We start from the raw sequence: 21,314 nt of genomic DNA on the forward strand, positions 1-21,314 counted from the left end.
ATTTCAGAAGGTTTGCACGTGACAGAAAGGAATGGATGTGACAGTTTACAGTTGAACATCTGTGAAGCATCTGAGAACTGCAGGGCTAAATGCCAGGGGAGGTTTGCTGGAATTTAATGGATGGCAGATTGAGTGAAAGAATGAGGTAGAAGAAAAGTGTCTTAATTAGCCATTCTACTAGCTGTCGAAATCATCCTGGACAGAAATGTGCTTTTCCTCCGTGCTCCCACTGAAGGAGAGTAGACTGTGACAATAGTCAGTTCTTCCATTACTTGTAAGAAAAAGATCTTTTCAGAGAGGATAAGACTGGAAAGACCTGAACAATGTCATCTTTCATAAAAAAAATTCTGCTAGGTCTGCAAGGAGATTTGAAACAATCCAATGCCTGGCACTAGCTCTTTTCCAGTGGACAGGAATGGTAGAAATCCAGTTCATTTCAGTGGCAGCACAACAAGGTCAACACCAACTACTTTTGACTTTCCTACTCTACATTAGACATATATTGTCTTATTCAGAATATGACAGAGACACAGCCTTGTGTCAATTCATTTATAGAATAGGAGCCTAATCCGGCTCCCAGCGACTGTTTGTACTGTGGAGTTGATAGGCAACCCATAGTCCTTACCACCAAATACATACACTGGCCATCTGTCTTCAGAGGGAGCAGTGAATATGAGGAAAGAGCTGTAATATACTCCAGCAGGTCTGCTCATCCTCCAGACCATAATCATGAGTCACGCCACAGAACATGCCAACCCTCCTTGGATGAACATGCACACTGAAAGCCCGAAACAATTGCTAAAGTCACCTGGCATTTACCAGAGAGCTTTCAAATGAGGCGTATAATTCTCAGATGCATGTGCTATTTATTACACTTGCTAAATGATAAATAAACTGTAAAAGCTAGATCTCAGCAAGTAGGAAATGTCAGGAGTAATGTGGCCTACGTAGTAAGACCTCGTGTTGCATACTGAACAATTAGGATAGGAAAATATTGAATAGGTGATGATTTATTGTACACTCTGCCGGGAGCACTGAGTGAGGAAGAGTTCCTAAGACATATGAAGCAAAATATGCAAGCAGTAGTTCCGGCAGTTCCTGGCTTCTGAGTGCTCAGGTTTGCATCATTGCTTGAGTGAAATTGGAACAGTTCAGGGGAAAAAGGAAGACAAGACAAGAGAAAACTTTCATCATGCTGCATGGGAGTGACACCTGTGTGGGTCATTAACAGGATCAGAATCTGTTCAGCCTCCCACTGAGACATCCAGAGCTAACGGGGTCACTGGCAGCAGTACCAGTGTATCAGCCTTTATGTCAACTCTGTGCCTACCACCCAGGACTGTTTCTGCTTTTTTTGCTTTTCACTCCAAGCACTAGTTTCAAGTCAGGTGCTCACACATGTCCTCTCCCACTGGAGTGACCCCATGGCTAGGCTCTAACATGCCACTGCCATGAAGGGAAGCTTGTGCTGTAGCTGCATGTTAGGAGCCTGCTCTGAGTCCAGCTAATGAATCAGGACCCCTGGGGAACTGCACACTGAATTCCCACTTCAACACCCCAAATAAACCTTGCACATACAATAGCAGAACTACAGGCACCTGTATGTGTTTCTGGAGAAAACAGGCAGGAGCATGGGTTATACAGGGATTTCTGGATCACTCACCAAGACCAGAGCTTAATTCCAGCTCATATTGAATCATGCTCAGGGAGCTGTGTGGGGAAAGAACATGATTATGGCATATTTACATCATGCTATGAAGCGCTGTGTAGAGTTACCAAACTATTGGCAAACAAGCTTGTTCAGGAGCTTGTTGCACAGCTGTGCAAGCACAGCATCACACCTTGGTGGATTAAACCTGATGAAAAAGTGGAGCTAATTAGTTCCATTAAAGATCCATGCTGAAGGCACCAGAATATTTCCAAGACCTGAGCTATGCTCTGTAGATTTAGGACTAACTTGAGCCTTAAAACATTGCACTGGTGATTGTGCTATGGAGGTGGTTCATGAATGACCCAGGATACTCAGTAAAAATGTAAAACTTGTATAGACTAGTGCTAATGAGTGCCATCTTCCATGTGGCTGAGATTTTTCAAAGGCTTGTAAGCTTGATGATTTAAGGCACATTTTTGAAAGGACGAGGAACCACATCATCGACTCAGTACTGACTGACTGTCAAATTCTGAGTCCTCGTTTCCAAGCATAAAGGTGGCAAGGGCATGTCCTCAAGAATTTTCATTACTGGACAAGAAAGAAGGAAAATCCAATTTTCCTGTTTTGTTCTTGAACTATCTGAAATGCTTTGTTGAGATTTTTTTGGAAGAATTCTACTTGCTACTCCATGTGGAATACATTCATGCAAATGGTTAAAATCTGGAGAAGTTATATATCCACTGAAAAGTGAGTCATATAATGGCGAGCATTAAGCAACAATACTAGGTGATATTTTCTACAGTCACTTATCTGGTAAAACACTTCAGAAAGGGAGACTAGATTTCAAAAAATCATACAGCTGTGTTATGAAGTATTGTAAAAATAGTTACAACTAAAACATCCTTCCTTGTGATCACAGACTTTCTTACAGAATACCAAACACTGCTGAAAAACAGAGCCGCTGTTTAAAAAGTGATCTGCTTGGTATGTGTGTTCTCATATAGAAATAAATTGAGAGCAATACCACCTATGCAGCAGTGACAAGTTAATTCAATTTCCATCTCAAATTCAGGTAAAGTGTATCTCATTTGTTACCATGGATACACGACATTACTTCCATTTGTTTGAGATCTCACAGTGGGTATGAAATTAAACTGTGACACCATTTTATGGAGGAAGTTGACTCAAAACCCCATAAGTTCAATGTCATTAGTCCAAAGGATTTTCGTTTTTAGATACAATAAATAGGATGTTGCTACTACTGCCCATAAAGTATACTTCATAAGCAAATATTTATGTGATTCTGCTAATGCTACTTTGGAGCAGTTGGAGTGATGGAAGAAAAAATAAACAATTGTTTCATCAGTCCTCCAGGTGTGGGAAAGAATCCTGAAAAATGTCCAGATGGTAGAAGTACATTAAAGATGCATTGATGTTGCGTTATTTGCTACTGTTTGGCACCAAAAATGTTTCCAAAAATTCTTTTGATTCAGAAAATGGATCATTTTTTATCATTTTTTATCAGACTGCAGCCCAAATCAATTGTTCTCTAGTTTTCAATGTTAGAAGAAGGGAAAGTTTATGAAAGAACAAGGGAAAATGGAGAGGAAGAAAGAAGAACACAGTTTTTAATGCTGCAAACATTCAGGCTTCAGGAATTCAGTGGTGTTCAGTTTACCTTGTCTGAAATTAGTTTTAATATATACAAAAGGATAAAAGGGAATACAGTTCTTGTTAAATTATTACCACTCAAGTTCTGGGTATTTGTTTAATATTTCATAGGGAGACTGATTTCCATAGATGCTGAGCACCTGCTCTACTGGTGGATTTCAGCTGAGGTTGTCAGCTCTTAGCATTTACAAAAGCAAGCCGAGATAAAATAGTCCACCTAAATCAAAGGTTTATTTCTAAATATTCATGGATGAACTGCATGAAAAGCAGAAAGGTCATGGGATGTCATGATTATGGCTAATAATTGAAATCCAAAGCCGTGACAGTAATCATGCAGCTGCTTAATTCACTGATAATGTCCCACCAAATATTCTGAACTCCACCTCCAGTGCTTCTGTGTTGCTGCCCTCCTCAGCATATTGTCAGACTGGATTATCTACAATGTCTTCTACAGCTCCTTGGGCCATCTCTAATTATATCCCATTGGGATATAGGTTTGACCCTAGGATGGCAAACTAGAAAAATTCAGAACCCACAGCAAAATCACCATGCACATAAAAAAATCTCAGGAGAATAGGGTCTGCAGTGTCGATGGTTCAGCTGAATGGAGAGATAAGTAAATAATTTATTCTGTGTTATTGGCTTACAATATTAACATTTGCTTGAAGTTACAACAGTAATGTATTTATATTCTTGATTATTCTTCATCCAGACCTTATGTAGAAAACTAATAATGCAAAATGAGCACAAGTGCTCTAGTATTTTGGATTAGTGGTATTTTTTTCCATTTTTTACTATTTTTAAGGGAGAATTAGCACTAGGCTGAAATTTAGCACAATATTTATATATGTGGGTTAATTTAATGAAGCAAGTGATATTTGAATATTCATTTATATAGGGATAAGACTATCAATAGAACTCAAGTATATCTCTCAAAGTACACTAAAACCTTAAGAATTTCTGATTAACTTTATTCTTGAGTTCAGAAACAATTTTACCCCATGAATGGTCAGTGGCTTATTTTCTCTTTCAAGTATTTTGTCCACTATACCATAAACTATACTAATTTATTAAAATTCTGTGAGCTTAGATTGGGCTTAGATGTTCATAAAGACCTGTGTGGAACTGAATAGGCATGTCTTCAGCTCTGTTATTAGGTGTTAAGCAGGATTTTCAGATTTGTTGGATTTGACTGCTACTGTGATGGGAATACAATCACTAATCCAGTCAAGCAGTTTATACAGAAATTACTGTTTCCTGGCCATGAAGTTTTGAGTCGTAAAAAGAATTTAGCATAATCTAGGAATGGGTATGACTTGTCCCCTGTCTCCTTCTGGAATCTAACCAACCAGGAGGGACACAAAAGCATAAAGTTCCTTTATGGCACACCCGAAGGAAACAAAGTTAATCTTTGCAAGGACATCCTTGAGAAGCTCAGCTCTAGATCAGAGTTCAACCCAGCAGTGTGATAAACCACTGTCCTTGTGATCTGTTATGTAGGAGCTGAATATAGGTGCCGGGACAAGAAAAAAGTCGTACAAGTACATATTGAATGAAAGGTGCTTACATGTTAATGGGTATCCTAGACAAAGCTGGGGGAGCAGTCTGGACATGCTTGCCAAGACTTGCCTTGCACGACATCAGGAGCACACTGACAGACAAGGAACATACATATGACAAACCGAGCAGCCACTGTAGGTTGCAGCTGCTGGCTGACTGGAGTCAAAGAAAAAGTGTTATTGCTGCACTGCACCATTTAAACCAATGTCTGGATGGAAAGGTGATATCCATGGATCAGGATCAATAATAAAAGCTTGGAAGACAACACTGATGTTGCTATTTACTTGCAAGTAAGCAGGGAGGACAGACCGGACAAGCTGAAGATGTCTGAATCATCCTCAAGCAAGAGTCGGCAGAATAAAAGACAATGCAGAGATGCATCTAAAGATGCAGATGAATGCTATGCTACCCTGGAAGAACTTTCTTGAACTTTCGAGCAGATTTAGTGCCAACTGGGCTCAGTAAGTGAGCAGTGAAATAGGGGAAATGGTTCATTCCCAAGTATAACATACATAAGCAGTTTCCTTGAAGGACTGATGGGTTTCCAGTTTATAGATTTCTAAAATGACTCAATTTCTCATCCCGATTCCCCCGTCTAAAATCAGTAAGATTTTGACTTTGAAAAGAAATCAGGACCGCACCCTTCGTGACACATAACAATCTTGCGCACAGTACAATTTCATGGTAACACTCTCCTAAAAAAGACCCTTGCTATTCTTCGTAGCAATACCTGCTGCATGCCTTGCACTGTCTGCTGTAGGAACTGCAGCTGCTGGTCCTTTGTAAGGCTTTCTTCTGTCCGAAAGAGCTGTCCTTTCTCCTGTTTCAGAAGTTCCACTTCGTTCCTGTAGGCATCCAGCTGCCATCGAAGACTATCATTCTCTTCCTTAAGTGCATAAGCTTGGGCAGCTAGAGCTAAGAGAAAATGAAAATGCAAAGAAATCAGTAAAATGGATTGTTTTCTTACAAATAATGCAGAGCACACTGTCAGGGGAAACGACTAAACTGAAAGCCAGTGAGACGTTTCGGAGCAGAGGCAAGATCTAGCAGAGCTGAAAACAATTAGGTTCTGGTGAAGGCTGTCACTGGGAAGTTATTTCCTGAGGTGGAAGGAACCATAAAGTGATGCTGGATAATTCAAACACTACTTGCAATCTGCCTGCTAAATTCAGACTTAGATTTTTAGAAGAAACTGATATACACTCCAAGAAAAAGCACTCAACGACGTTAGAACTTTTCCAAGGGATATTAGAGGATCTGATACATTCATTTAATATATATATACAACTGTAGTGGCCAGATGTTCCAACCAGATATGCATGAAGTAATTTTGACTATGTAAAGTTTTCTGGATTTAATCCCATGGGAGGGAAAACACAGAAATTCCTCTCTAATCTCCCCATGAACTACTTTGTAGCAATGGTTATGAGGAATCATTCAGACAGAAAAATGATGTAATAGAGTAAAATTATATAAAATGCAAATGTTCAAAAAAAGTGTTGACACTACAAGAACATTACTACATTAAAGACATTGAAAGACACTTAAGTCATTTCCTTAGGAAGCTCCATTTGGTCCCTTTTCAATTTAGAATGGCATTTTTATTATCATAACTGATAGCAGGTGTTTGTGAAGAAATCGATTAGTATGCAGGGATGGAAATTACATTTGCCAAATGACTTGCACAGTCTGCAATATAAGCTGAAATTTGTGTAGCAAAAGGCAGAAGGCTATAAAGCATGTACTGGGAACATTATTTAAATAAATTATCTGAACATAAATACATATAGGGAAGTGTGGCATTCATTATTTTAGGGATGTGGATGTCAGCCTACAGAAGAACTCACTCTTGGTGGCATTTATACTTGGCAGTATCAGTGGTCATTTGGCATAGCAAACTACGATACTACACTATTTTCCTTCTTGGAACCTGATAACACAACACCATTACGGAGCAGCTGTAATTAAAAAACAACAGTCTACCATAGCCAATTCTATCAGCATTTGGTAACTGAACCACATAACTGATTTACATTCCTGATTAAATGATTTCAGGCTTGATATTACAGAATTCTTTCTTGCCTACCTACAATAGCAATATGGTTAAACTCCAAATTATACGAAATTGTATATTAAATCCATTTAATGTTAGGCCCCTCTTGACTAGACCTTCCACAGAAGAGTCCCCTGTTTCCCATGATAACATGATTCAACATTTTTATGAAATTATATCATCATTTAGATAGACTGTCACAACATTTCATTAGAGATAAAAATACTTTAACTCTGGAGGACAAATATGTCTTTTTCTGGGATAAATTTTACTATTTTCAAAATTAAAAAAATGTATTATCTGAAATAAGGTACAGTTAGCTATTACACAGATGCACACTTTGGTTGGTCATTGCTTCTAATTTGGATATTCTACAGCATCTCCCTGGAAAATTTAGCAACAGTTACTGTATTGTTACATCAAATTAAATTGGTCTGAAAAGCATGTAATCATCCTTCCATGACAAAATTTGCCCTCAAGAAATTGCAATGATGCATCCAATGGACAAATAAGAGGATGAAATCTTTTTTTTTTCCTTTTTTTTGTAAAAGCCAACAAACTATGCTAAAAAAGAGGCCAAGCAAATAAAAACCTCAGTCTAACAAGAACACAAGTCAAAAATTTGCTCTTTGAATTCAAAGATAGATTTGAACCAAAATTCTAAATACTATACTGTGGGTCCTCTTTGGATTGTCTACAGGCAAAAAAAAAAAAAAAAAAAAAAAAAAAAAAAATGTACAAAATGACACATTCACTCATAAAAAAATAGTTATGCAATACACAATTCCAGCCAGAAACTGTGTATCCTTCTGTTCTCTGAGGGCTTCATGGGAGACAAAATGGAAGTATTCATGTTTTAACAGTGCCTTGGGAGCAATAATTCATCTGTTGTGCATCACTTACCTAAATCTGAAAAAATTTCTGAATGCTGCTGTATAAATGAAGAGAGTAAGGCCTATGTACTTGCTAATCACCATCTCAGCTGAAAGGGGGGTTAGGACCCAGATTCAGCTCAGGTTCTGGAAAAGCGGCCATGGAATATTTTCTTGGTCACTTCATGGTCCAGTTGGAGAATTCCTTCTCCTCTTTTCCTCGTAGGTAACTCAATCTATTGAGTGGGACTAAGGACAGCGTGGGGAGCCTACTACAGGGGCAAATTAGGGGAAATAGAAAGGGCTAGCTACTTCAGGGAGTAAAAGCAACCTATAGGTGACAAAACTTTGGGGGTTTTAAAAATAACTCATCCAAAAGAAGCAAATCACAATCCATATGAACAGTGAAGAAAATAATACATTTCTCTTTTAGAAACATGACATGGCTCTTTACTTCTGAGAGTTTTGTTGTGCCTCTGAATGTTATTGCTTTACTTTTAATATATCTTAATCTATATGACAATAATTACATTCCAGTATTACCAAGTCCCCCACAAAGAAAGATAGGTGCCCCATTATTCCAGATTGCCAACCCTAAAAGACAAAGGCAGTACTTGAAAGAAGTCACCATCTACTTTAAGACAAAATGGAAATATCCCAAACAACAGGAAATATGGGAGTAAGAAGACAGCAGGGATAAGTGTGTGACACTCAGAGGTGTCCAAATTCATATCAGTACTGTTATACACTCTGGTGATCTATATAGCCATTTATGGTGAGAAACAAAACATACGGATGATGAAAGAAATACATCCTTAAATAAGGAGAATGCAACACGTATAGCAGCAGTGTAATAAAATACTAAACTGTCACAAACTTTCGTATGAATTAATTACAGATAAGAGTCCAAAAACTATATGGAGTTCATTTATATAGTTCTTTTGCTATATTTTTAAGCTACAAATAGGGTGTTCCTAATATGTGAGGTGACAGTGGTTAGCAAAGAAGTCATGAAATGGAGAATAAGCCAAATAAATACATCTGGCGGACTCTGGGCTCCATTTCTTTTGGCCCTGGCTAACTAATTGTTTTAAACAAAATCAAAATATTCTTTGTATTATTCTAAAATAACCACAATTTTAAAATATTTATACTTTAGTGAATTAAAATAAAAATTATCAGAGCAATGTCTCCTTTGAGTCCAGACAAAACAGTTTATTTAAATTTTAGGCATACAGAAATATTTTTTGCTGAATACTAAATTCAGATTGAAAGAGATTTTGGGGGGAAAGGAAATCTGCATTTTAAAAAGTAAATATAATTTTCAAATTTTACAGTAATTTTATTCTTCATTGATAAAGCTGATGAATGTATTTTTTGCAAAAGAAAATGTTTCAGCCCTGTGATTTTATTCAGCTCATCTCAATTCAGTTTCTTATGCCATTTTAAAATCAGTAGTTCAGATACTCATCTACAGAATGCCTCTGTGAAACAAGCTAAAAAGCTTCTTAGGGTAAAGACAATGAAAGTTGAAAGCGTTTACAGAAGAACTCTATTCAAGGAAACTAAATCAAAAGAAACCTCTGACAAGAATCCCAAATATCTGCCTGTGCTGCAAATGGAAGAGAATATTTGTACCTAAACAAACACAACTGGCAAGCTGCTCAATACGCGCTTTATGGCATTTCCACCAAGGGATGCAAAGTGATACCTCTGCCAGTCTGTCCTAAGAGAAGCAGGTGGAGGAGGAGAAGACTAGACATACATGAACAGGGCAAACTGGCTCGCTCGTTTTGAGGGCATCTAAAAGATGTTTGTGCTGAGGCAGAAGCACTAGACAGGATCTGGGGAGAAACCCAGGGGCAAACACCAACTCTGTCTGGTGGATCCAGGTCAGCAGTCAGTCTTAGCAGGCAATACAGCTTAACTGTAACATTTATGACTCATGTCATGTGATAGTGGCCTCATGTCATGTGATAGTGGCCTGGAAATAAAGTGAATATCCCAAATTTCTGAATTTAGCTATTTATCGGAGAATTTAGAAGGAATTCAGAAATTTCAGCCAGTTCTGTTAATGCACACCTTGGCTGTACATTTCTTAATTAGATGATGTCCTAATAACATCACGGTTGCCATTAATGACAAACTAACAGTTTGCAAACTGGCAACATTTCTAGTTGAAATGCATAGGCAGTAGCTTATTAGTCTGCAGCAACCTGGAAATAATATTTGAAAAACAGGTGAGCAAGCAATAGCAACCACAATAGAAATCCCTCCTGTAAATTAAAGAGCTCGGACTTCCCTTATGTCCTACTAGCAGAAATTTTTCTAAAGGTGTTGAGGGTTTTTTTTTTTTTTTTTTTTTGGTAGTGCTGGCACTCAAGTAAATCTTGTAACTGACAACTTCTATTATTATTTCTCCATCTTCAAACTTATGGTCTAAGCTCTTCAGCTGAATTTCTCAAGGCTTTGGAACTTTGCCACTGGAGTTCTATTAATGCCATTATCCTAATTTCCTGACTTGAAAATAAAGTTTAAAATGGTATAATGTGCCTTTGATAACAAAAACAAGAAAAGCAACAAAAACTGTCAAAATGATGGCTGCTATTATGGTAATTTTTTGCCTGCATCACTTCCATTGCAGAGTATTTACAATGTCAAGAAAGACTTGCAAGATATAGCAAAAAATTCTCCAAAGAACTTTCAGCCTGAGGAACTGAACAGATGTGAGGGGACACAAATAAGGATACAGAGCTCACCAACATACAGACAAACAGTTATCTTTAACCTCTATCTTATCTGCTGTTTTTTCAAGTAGAAGAACTGTCAAGCAATGCAACTGTGGGAAAATCTAGGGACTGCTAGAGGTAAGGGACTTCTAGTGGTGACACAAGAGAGGAGGTGGTGGAGGAAGAGTGAAAAAGTAAGTAATGGGACCACCTTCATACTGAATGCAAAGTGGTTAAAGGGAGCACTGGTGTGAGAAAGGACATAGGGTGTGTGTGCTGGCACCTGCCAGAGGGAGGGAGAAGACTAGGGTTGCCCTGAAGGAGGAAACTTTCAGAATTTCATAAAGTAAAAGGAATCACCGGAACCTCATTCATTATTTTTACCCGTAAGGCTTTACTTAGGAAAGGATGGGTCCGCTGAACATCTGCAAGGCAGTGACTACTATGCTTGCAGACAGAAAGCTTGATGGCTTCTGAGGTGCAAAGACACAGCTGAGCAGCTGGAGAAGCTTTAATTGACATATCCACCATAAACTATCAGACCTGAGCCTCTCTACTCTCCACTAGCTACCAGCTCATTCCTGAATGAAGTTTGAGGACCTTATGACTACCCAGATATAGATATACTTGTCTCAGAACTGACTTTCTTAAATTATACTATAAATACTGAGCTCTGAGAGCAAGTTTTAGTTACACAAGCTCTGTGCATAGTTCGGAGCAAATTTTGGCAGTATCTCCAAAAAGCATTCTCGAAGAGTAACACTAAGCTACACCTTGGTCACTTGGAGGCATCTTCTCAGCCAAGTTTTATACCAATGTCAGGCTCTTGAGTCCTCTGATACTTAAAGTGGCTGTGATCCGTTTCCTTGCATTCTTGGATGAGGTTTTCTTTTGTTTTATGGACAATTACTAATTGTCTGATCACCATCATAAATAGGGCTCAGGTGTCAGTGATAGGAGCTTGATATTAGCAGATGAAAGCAACATTATTCCTACACTGCATTTTTGAATAACTGCCTCTTCCATTGTTCTCCCTTGTTTCCACAAAAATAGATTATGCCACTTTGCTTTTTAAAAAATTCCTTTGGTTAAAGCTTGAAAACAGCTAACTAACTAGCCTGAATACACTCTGAAAACAGAATTAGAATGGTATAAAAATAAATAATTTGGGTCAATTACAAGCCAGCCTCGCTATGAATGTTCTTTTTCTTTCTCCCTTCAGACATAATAAAACCAAACAATGAAGCAATTTCCATATTTTTTTCTCATGTTAGGCACACTTCATTTGAGTGTTCTCAGTACCTGCAAATTTAAACTCTCAGGGCACAAATTATCCTATACGTGGAAGGGTTACTATCATTAATGTTAGTGGAAGTAAGGGCCTGCACACTAGGAGAGAGATTTACACTATTACAAAGCTTCCTTTTCTCAGGTGCAGTTGCTTCAAAATCCTTTCCTCACCATGCTGCCTACATTCAATACAGAGAAGCTCATTATACAAGTTACATTCACGATGATACCAGATGTTCAAATTGAATGCTCATAAGAATTATTTTCAGGCTTTCTATTCACATAAAACTTGCTGGTGAACAATTAGTACATGGAAGGATGCTGCCAAAAAAAAAAAAAAAAAAGGTTCCACCATCATTTAACTGCAGTTTTATCTATCCCACCCAATATGGACATATGTTACACACATTTGAGAAACCAAAGAACTTGTCTGAGAAGAGATTGTCTTAAGGGTTCTTCCTGATTAACAGACTTCGGCAATTCCATTGTCCTTTTCTAGGTTTACTGCACATGTGGCTCACTGGTAATTTATGAAGCCTCATTATTTCTTGTGTAATGAAGCATATCTCTTTGCAAATAACAAAAGAAGATGTGGGGAAAAGGGGGGCAGTTTATGGCCCAACTGGGCCTAATAAAAAAACTCTGGCAAAAAGTTGCTAGCAAATGCTGGTTCTGCAGTGGACTAAAAATGTCCCTAGAGAGCAGTGCTGCCAGCTCTAGTGATGTTATGATGAATCTCACAATATCTGATTTTTTATTTAAATCCCCAGAGAGATCATTATCTGTAAACCTTAGCTTAAAGTTTCCAGATAAGTTGCTTCCAAATTTTCTAGACAGTGGATCAGTACTGACTCACTGTATTTCTCCATGCTCTTACAAACTCTGACTTTTAATTAAAATTTCTAAAGAGGGAAATTAATCTCATTGTTTTAGCCCATTCCCAGAAGCAGATGCAAACTACTTACTACAGTCTTACAAATCGTCAGTGGCTCAGGAGCACAGTTTAGCATTGATGTAGCCCTCATGGCTGCAGAAAAAACACTAGATCACTGAACCAACTTTTCCAAAGGGCTCTGAAGACAAGAGATTAGTCTCCCATTTTAGATCAATGTTTCTACTACTTTTTTTCATACCTTCCTCTCTTTTTCTTATGTGGAGTGACTACATTCAGATCACCTTTTTCTATTCAAAATACACCCGCCCAGCTTTTGAGTCAATTGTAATTTCTACTTGCCCAGCATTTCCAGATGTCTCTCTTTTCCCTCACTCATACTTCTTTTGCAGTTACATTCTCCTGTCCCCTCTTATCTCACTTCTGTCTCAGGTAAATTACAGCATAAAGTGTTTTGCACTTTTCCTACAAAGATGTCACATCACATTACTGAAATGCATATTTAGAACTTGGAAGAGAACACCTTGTTACAACAATATCAAAGCCTGTCGCAGTTTAGGTCTATTTTACTTGACAGCATTTCTTTGGAGAACTCGAATCTACATAGCTTGTAAATTTTATTTTGACAGTCACTAATTAATTTGCCCTGTTGAGACCAGTTTCTTCAGGTCGCCTCTTTCAAGCAAAGGGCCCATATTTCCTCTCTTTTGTGGGCTGTATTTCTTCTGCTGCCAATCATGAGGTGTGCCAAGGTCAAAGGGCTCAGCATGTGCACAAGGGGAGACAGGATGGGAAATAGTTGCCTCTGAACCAAGGACTGCGGTGGTGGACTGTGAGTTGGGGGGTTGTTGCCTTGCCTTTCCTGCTTGGTTCTCTTGAACTAGGGGCATAGGAAACAAGCCATCATAAGCAAATTTTGATCAAAAATAGTAGTAGTTCTCAAATATTGTCAAAATTCAGTAAAAAATAGCTCCTTCTCCCCACTGCTCATTAAAGTATTTGATTTTGGTTTGTTCAAGGAGGTGAATTTTAGAACTGATGAGGTGATCTTTTTCAGATACGTATTCTTTATGTTTACCAATAACTGCTACCTCAGTTAAATGTAATTAGTCTAGGATTGAATCTCTTCTGGTAGCTCTGCCTTCTTTCTAATTGAGAAATAGGACTATTAAGCCAAATTTACAGGGCCTGTGTTTTAAAGATGCCAGTAAAGAAGTCACTTTTTCCTCTAATCAATGTTTTTCAAGAAATGGCTGCATCCTTGTAACACTGAAAACGAACAGAAGATATTTTAGTCTTGAGAAGGAGGGAATATACTCACTCAAGTGAGAAAAGCACTTGTTACTGAGAAGACGCCAAGTGGCACTGATGACCTTCTCCCACATCACTAAGGAAAAATTCTGCTTGTTTTAATGGTGCCTTGTAACTGAAGATACGGACTTTTGAAGTCCACGTAGCACAAGACATGCTGATGAATGCTCAGTTTTCCATATATGGTAGACCTAATCTTATGGATATTAGTCATATGGATTATATGCATGTGTATGCGCATATGATACATAGATCACCTAGGATATTCAACCATTATTGTATATAGCTAAATCTCTGTATAGCTAGGCTACTGACAGTCATTTCTTTGGACTAAAAATAAATGCCATAATTTTGTTCAGATGCAAACAATAGACACTGGCCTGTCTTAGGTGACTGTGGTGTTTTGAATTGTTCTGATTTATAATGGGCAAATCCTGTTCATAAATAAAAGGTGTTTTCTATAAATGTGAGGACAAACCTTTTCACAAAATCCTGCTGCACCTCAAATATCAGGCAAATTTATCCAGCTTTCTCTATGACTATGTACTGGATTGCAGTGCTGAGCTATTTTTTTCTTTTTAGACTGTGCATGATACTAAAATACTTCTTCACTTACTTTGATTTGGATGCAAATAAATCTCTTAAATAAGGCAATGTGTTTTTAACCCTTTGGAAAACATCAGCAGATAATCACATGCAGCTTGGTATTTCTTGGCTGTCATGTTCAGAGATAGTAATTCTTGAGACATTTATTCATTTGTAAATAACAGAGTATTTCCACTAAAGATGTCCAGAAGAGTTGTATCTGAAAGCCAAAGCCACCTTTCTTCCCCTCCATTCTGCCTTTTGCATCCTCAGTATCTGCAAACAGAGGCTCTTATGCTTCTCCACAATTTAATATTTGGTAGGTTTTCTTCTCAGCTACTGAAAAATAAAATGCATTGCAGAGTCACAGATGGCAGGGTTTTACAGTCATTGGTGATACCTCTAGTCCTTTCAGAAACAGAATTTACTGAAATTTGCAGAAGTGTGTAGCTTTGAAGAGATAACTGCAGAATACTCCTGGTACCAAACTTTCTGGGTAGGCTACTGCTGATGACTTTGCATCTGTGGGTGTTGAGCAGAAGGTGAGCGCAAACACTCTTAGAAGCAGGCAGCAGCTTGTGGGATCAAGATCTAGCAGCACAGGCCTCTCAAAGCCGATCAATAGAACATGACGATGCAGACACCTATCTGATAATAGCACAAAACGAGGAGAGCTATTGCTTTTTATCATGTTCCTTCTGAACTGTTGAAAGCGCTCACTTGTCTCCAGAGCTCAGAGCAATTTGAGAGAGAAGACTGTCTACATGTGGTACATGACAAAGAACCAATGAAGAAAATGATGTTGTGGACTAGCAACCACCTAAAGCTCTTGAGAGAGATCTTCTTCAGTTGACACATAAGGTGGGCATTTGGCAACCATAGAAGCAGTTCAACAAACACTGAGATACAGAAGTTGTTCTAAAGTTCGGCATTGTTCCTAAACCTGAGTTACAACTTGTTATGCATCCAGGATATAAATAAAAAGATAAGATAATCAGCTATTTGCCCAATGAAAAGTAAAAAAAAAAAAAAAAAAAAAAAAAAAAAAAATGTACTTCCACCTTCAAACTTCAAAAAACAACACTTTTTCAACACAGAATAAACCTCTTTTGGAGTTTTATGTACTGGTGTTCAAGGAATCACATGTTTGAATTAGTGGAGAAGTGGAATAAATTGTTTTTTTTTAGGATTGTATCTAGTTCTTCAGTCTGTCATTTCACATCTAAAATAGCTTTTCTTATTTTCTTTTCCTTCTGTCATGAATTTTAAACCAAATAAAACTAACAGAAAGTCACTCACCTCCAAGCAGCATTGAATCCACTTGGCTCTTGACTTCATGAACAAGATACATTGATCTCAAAAACTTTACATTATGGATATGTGAGTTTAGGAGAAGCTGATTTTCTTGAGATAGTCTTTAAGGCAAGAGTGATGATTAGAAAATCATTAAATTCCCCTGAATCTAAGATTCATTCCTCAAAGTTAAAGAATCAGTAGTAGCATTGGGAATCTCCATGGCCATCCAGCTTTGAGCATTCGCTCTTCTGGGTGGGTTTCTAACTCCTGGAAGGTCACAGACTGCTGGACCTACAGGGACTGAGATCCTGCAGGCTTGCAGAGGAAACTTTTAATTGCTTTAAATCTCGTCCGGGCTTGCACATTTCATGACATGGGACTACTCCCCAAACCCGTAGTTCTGAGTTTAGAACCTTGTATTGACATTGGAAAAGATTCTGCTTTCTGAGCGTCACCTTCTCTGGCATCTTAGCAATGGTGGATGGTTCATGGGTTTGAGAGTGAATAAGAGGGTATGCTTAACCTGAAGCAATGTCTACAAACTTCTCTAATGTGCTGGACCAAAAAGGAGTCCTAAAAGCAACAGGGCAGGAACTGCAGCATAATTAAAAAAACAAACAAACAAAAAAAACATATCCAAGAGCTTAGTTCAAACAAAAATAAAAAAAACCTTTCATAGTAGACCACTAGCAGGGTTTAGACTGAAAGCCAAATGAAGCCACTTTTGAAGGAATCTGTTCCTTATGACCTGTTCAGAATCAACCATTTGCTATTATAAATATGGCTCATTCTCTTGAAGGCTAAATACAAGAGTAAGACAGAGCATAAAAGCTTAGTATTGGAGAGGCACTATAGGGAAGGTCACTTTATAGAAAGCATGAAGTGTAATTTGGAGAAGGATGCTAATACCAGCTATATCAGATTGTGAGGAAGCTGAAAACAGCATATGTTCTAATATTGTCTTTTATTGATTTTGCTGCCAACATCCCACTTCAACAATGTTACAGCCACACTTCAAGATTCTTAATGGAGGGGGATGGAGAAAATCAATACACAGAGCTTGCTTCGGCTCCCATTGAAGTCAATGTGAGTTTTATTATTAACTGCAATGAGTGCAGGACATGGTTCAGACTGTTTGGGGGGGGTTGTGTTTGTTTTTTCCTTTTCTTTTTATATAACCTCCTATGGGGCAACATGTACTGTTCTGTGTTTTAGAGAAGTTCCATTTAAATAGGGCAAATTCTCTGCCAAAGTGCAACTCAGAGCATTCAGAAAAGATTCCCTGCTTTATCAAACCTAATGAAAAATTATAGCCTGTATCCTGAACTGGGAAACCTATAATAAAAGGTATAGGATTTGAAATAAATTCTGATAACAAAATCATTTCTTTCTTAAAAAATATTTTCATTCACATATGAAGCTAATAAAAACAGTTTAGCTTGTCACTGACTCATAAAATTCTACTTTCGATGTGCATTGTTTGCTGTATTACAAATAGAAGGGATGCACTCAAACTTCTTTCACTACTATTTTAACACTATTTACACAAAATGAAATATGCTAAAATTATCTCCGAAAATTATAACAATCATCTTCATTCCAACAACATGCTGTTAATTTTGTTCTAGCATGAATGCAAAACATATTTTAACATGCTGTCAAAATGAGATACTAAGAACGTCAATAAAATGACACTAAAATAAATGTAAATTTAGATTGCTGTCACAAGTGGCTGTTTGGTTTCGCAAAGATGTTAGGTTGCTATAGCATTTTCCATAGCAACTTTGCATCTTATTACATAAATAATCCCTCAGTGTCCTTAAAGCTTACTAAAAACAGGATTAAATCTACTCTCATATATAATGATCCTGTATAAAACCAAATCAGTATGAAATACCCAGAAAACATGATAAAATGCAATCTAGATAACAGTATTTCCAGCAGTTGAAAGGCATCAAAACACAACAGACTTGTTTTGTAGTTAACGGGACATTCTCCTAAAAGCCATACTAGGTAAATCTCTTTGAGGCATCTGTTTCCTTTAAAAATGAAAGTTTGGTGTTGACCCTTTTAACTGCTGTTTCTACCAGAGGAGCACAGACCCTCCTCCCCACGATGAAGTGCTGTTACCGATGCAAAGGAGCTAACTCAGTATCCGGGACAGGACTTGGGCTGTCTTTATCCTCCAGAGAAGAAAGCCTTGACAGCTACCTTTGGCACTGATTCATCAAGGCATTACTGCTAACTTCAGCCGCACAAGTAGCATTATTAAAGTCAAATGGGCCTAAAACCACAGGCATAAAATTAGGCACCTGCTTACGTGCTTCCCAAATTTGAGCCTTTTTTTGTAAAAGCTGTGGGAAAAATGGAATGCATTTTAAGGCACAAGATTGGAGTCTGCCTGAAGATAACAGCTGTAAACTGGCATGCTGTGAAAGACACTGGAACAGACTTCCCCCTGCGTAGAGGGAGTAATCATCTTGTGCTGCTTTCAAGTGATCGTTTCTGATGGTCCCTGGGAGCAAGGCTGATGGTCTCTGCCGTGGCCAGAGCATTTCCTTTCCAAGTGAAGTCACTCCACGTGCAGAGCTCGGATGGGTTATTCAGTCGTCTTGTCTGGCCAGCTAGAGGACCATGCTGGTATGATGACAGTCCGGTTCTTCCAATTTAACAGACTTTTTTTTTTTTTTTTTTTTTTTTTTTAGTTTGGGATTGCTTATAAAATTTGATTGGTGGATTTTGTTAACACAGTTCATTTTACTCTTTGTATGTGTTTATATATTTATTACTGCAGGGCTGATTATGATGCCAGCTGCTGGTGGCTTTGAAATGGTATTGATTTGTTTGAGGACGAAAAGGATGCTAGCCCATTAATTTTTAAAAGGAAATACATATTATTATTTTACATTATCTTTATCAGCAAGTTTGAAAAGAAGATGGGCAAATTATGGCTTGTTAAACATCAGTTTTGTTTTCACAAAATCTGATACTGAAAAGTAGTGAAGTGGAGAAGTAACGACAGGGGGAAAAAAAGTCAATTTTTGTTTAAAACAAAATCTACCATAAAAACAAAACATTAGACTTACAATAAAGAAAGGGAGAAATATCTGATGAGCAGAATAGAAGGAAGAGGAAGATCTGGAAATTCTGAAATGAGATCTAGCATGACAGAAGAAAAGGAAGAGCAAAGCTCAGCTCCACGCAGTTAGGACTGAACTATTTCTATTCAAAGTTGTAACTGGCCATATGGAGCTTTCCTCCCAGTTTAATCCAGATATAAAACACAGTTTTCATTATGCCTGTGCATCTCTGCATTCACACAAGGCCTTAGAAAATGCAAAAGAAGATTGAATTGTGGTGTAAAGATGAACAAAGATCACACAGATCACTTTGGTGTTGGTTTATGTTTTCCTTGAAGACTTGCCAGGTTTGTAGCTTTCGAGAAAGGCTTATGAACAGTATCACAATGTCCAATTTATGCTGTGTGCACAGGGATATGATTTTCAAACACTAACTTTCAAAAAGACTCTTAAGTCAGCCGGGCTGCCCCCTATTCAGACTGTCTCCTATGTCATCTGACTTTGTCACTGCTGCCAACAGGACACACCAGCTCTGGAGAGTACTCAATGATTCAGGCTCCTGTTTAAGAGAGCAAAAGCTGCAATGTTTTGAATTAGGCACCTACAACTGGTTTGTTTGAAAATCCTGCCTAAACTGTCCCGACTTGGAAGGCAGGTCAGATCACGTGTCCAAACTAGGCTTACACTACGTAACTTGCAATTCCTTTACCATTTGCATGCAGTGCCCAAGGTGTTACTAAATTACTCCATTGCTGGGGCTACAACAGTGCTCAGACGCCCCAGGCGCTCAGTAAGCAGGCTACTGTATAGATGTTCAGCTGGAGAAAGCGCTATACCGATGTGCTTACCAACTACGCAGACAGGACATGCAGTGGGTGAATGAAAGGAAGTGCCCCATTTGACAGCAGAAAACTGAGGCAACACTAATTCATTGATTTATCCAGGTGGGAGGTTTGCAGCAGAGCTGGAATTTGGCTCAGAGCTCTGGGATCCCAATCAAAAGCGTATTAATCACACGGCCATCCTCCCAGCGTCCCTCTGCAAGCACTGCGCCTTTCTGTCTGCCGACCACAGTCTCTCACTGAAGTTGGAGTCACTAGAATTAATGGTACATTGCCAAGAACTGCAAAAGGAAAAGATTAACCTACCTCCTCTTAAAGTGAAATTACAGGTGCCTTCTAGGCGTAAACTAAACTTCAGCTCTTTCCTACAACATGCAGCTTCACTTCACTAATTCTTAAAATTACTTCGGAGACTTTTACTTGTGAATCCTTACTCCCAGTGCCAGCAGGTGGGAGACGAAACATCCATAAATCCTGATCATTCTAAGACTTTCCTATATTCTCTAGACTCCAGTGCAGAATGTCATTTCCCCCCCTGAGGTAATGCTTCAGTAGCTGCACCTTGACTTTCAAATGTATTAACTGAGTTGCCAGTTATCATTATTATTTTTTCTTAGCAATTTTTTTCTGGCTTTACTTCAGCAATCTTCTTGTTCCTTTCAAACTCCAAAATCCACAATGCAGAAAAATCACTGTTTAAAGGCTGAGTTTTGGAAAAAAATAAAACCCCATCATTCTAAAGGAATAGTTGTGCCCACAGGTCACATTCACTCTGTCTGCACCTAGCCTTTTGCCAGCTTTCCTCATCACACAAACAATCTTCAGTATGTGAAACGAGGACGCATTCCTACGAACTAGTTACGTATGCTGGTTAAGATCATTTACAAGCGTTCAGGGGTTCAGGGAGTGTTAGGAGTGTCCTGACGGCAATTTCAGTTGCCCTTCAACAGAACAAGCATGTAGCAATGTCTTTCTTTTCCACGAAAATTCATCTTGCACATGACTGAGAGCAGGTTACAAATACCACAAGCACTTAGGAGAATGACCTTTCTGTAAAACACCTGGATGATCAGAAGGTCTTTGCCCAGAAGGCAGTGCCCTGGCACTGCAACATGGACCAGAGGTTGCAAGGCAGGTCTCAGAGATGAGGGACAGTCCCAGGAGGCTGAAGGTCCCAATTATCACCCCAGCTCTGCCACGGAGACACTGATATGAGTAAATTAGGTTTGTAAACAACTAGGAGAAGAGCATTTGGCAGATGAAAGAACAGCACGTGAGTCTAGAACGGAGCAACACACTTTGCAATGAGACCCTCTTGAGCTGTTCTGTATAGCTGCAAGTAAAAAGCCTGAATCTCTGCAAACGAATAGCTATTAGTAGATTTCTAGTATGCAACAGACTCCTTCATGACTGAAGACAAAATGCGAACCTTTCTTGCTAACAACATTTTCATCATTGAACCCAAATGCCCCAGACTGACTC

General features: G+C 38.4%; 1 protein-coding gene across 9 annotated transcripts in view; it reads right to left on the reverse strand.

The window, feature by feature from the left end:
* Nucleotides 1–21,314, reverse strand: part of ENOX1 (ecto-NOX disulfide-thiol exchanger 1) — a 361,163-nt gene that overhangs the window by 38,252 nt on the left and 301,597 nt on the right. For all 9 annotated transcript variants that reach the window (XM_062566981.1, XM_062566979.1, XM_062566984.1 and 6 more), the window contains one exon: nucleotides 5,613–5,797. In XM_062566981.1, the coding sequence (XP_062422965.1) occupies nucleotides 5,613–5,797 (185 nt within the window). The remainder of the gene's footprint in view (nucleotides 1–5,612; nucleotides 5,798–21,314) is intronic.

The sequence above is a fragment of the Rhea pennata genome, chromosome 1 (assembly GCF_028389875.1).
Source record: "Rhea pennata isolate bPtePen1 chromosome 1, bPtePen1.pri, whole genome shotgun sequence".
NCBI classification, from domain to species: Eukaryota; Metazoa; Chordata; class Aves; order Rheiformes; family Rheidae; genus Rhea; species Rhea pennata.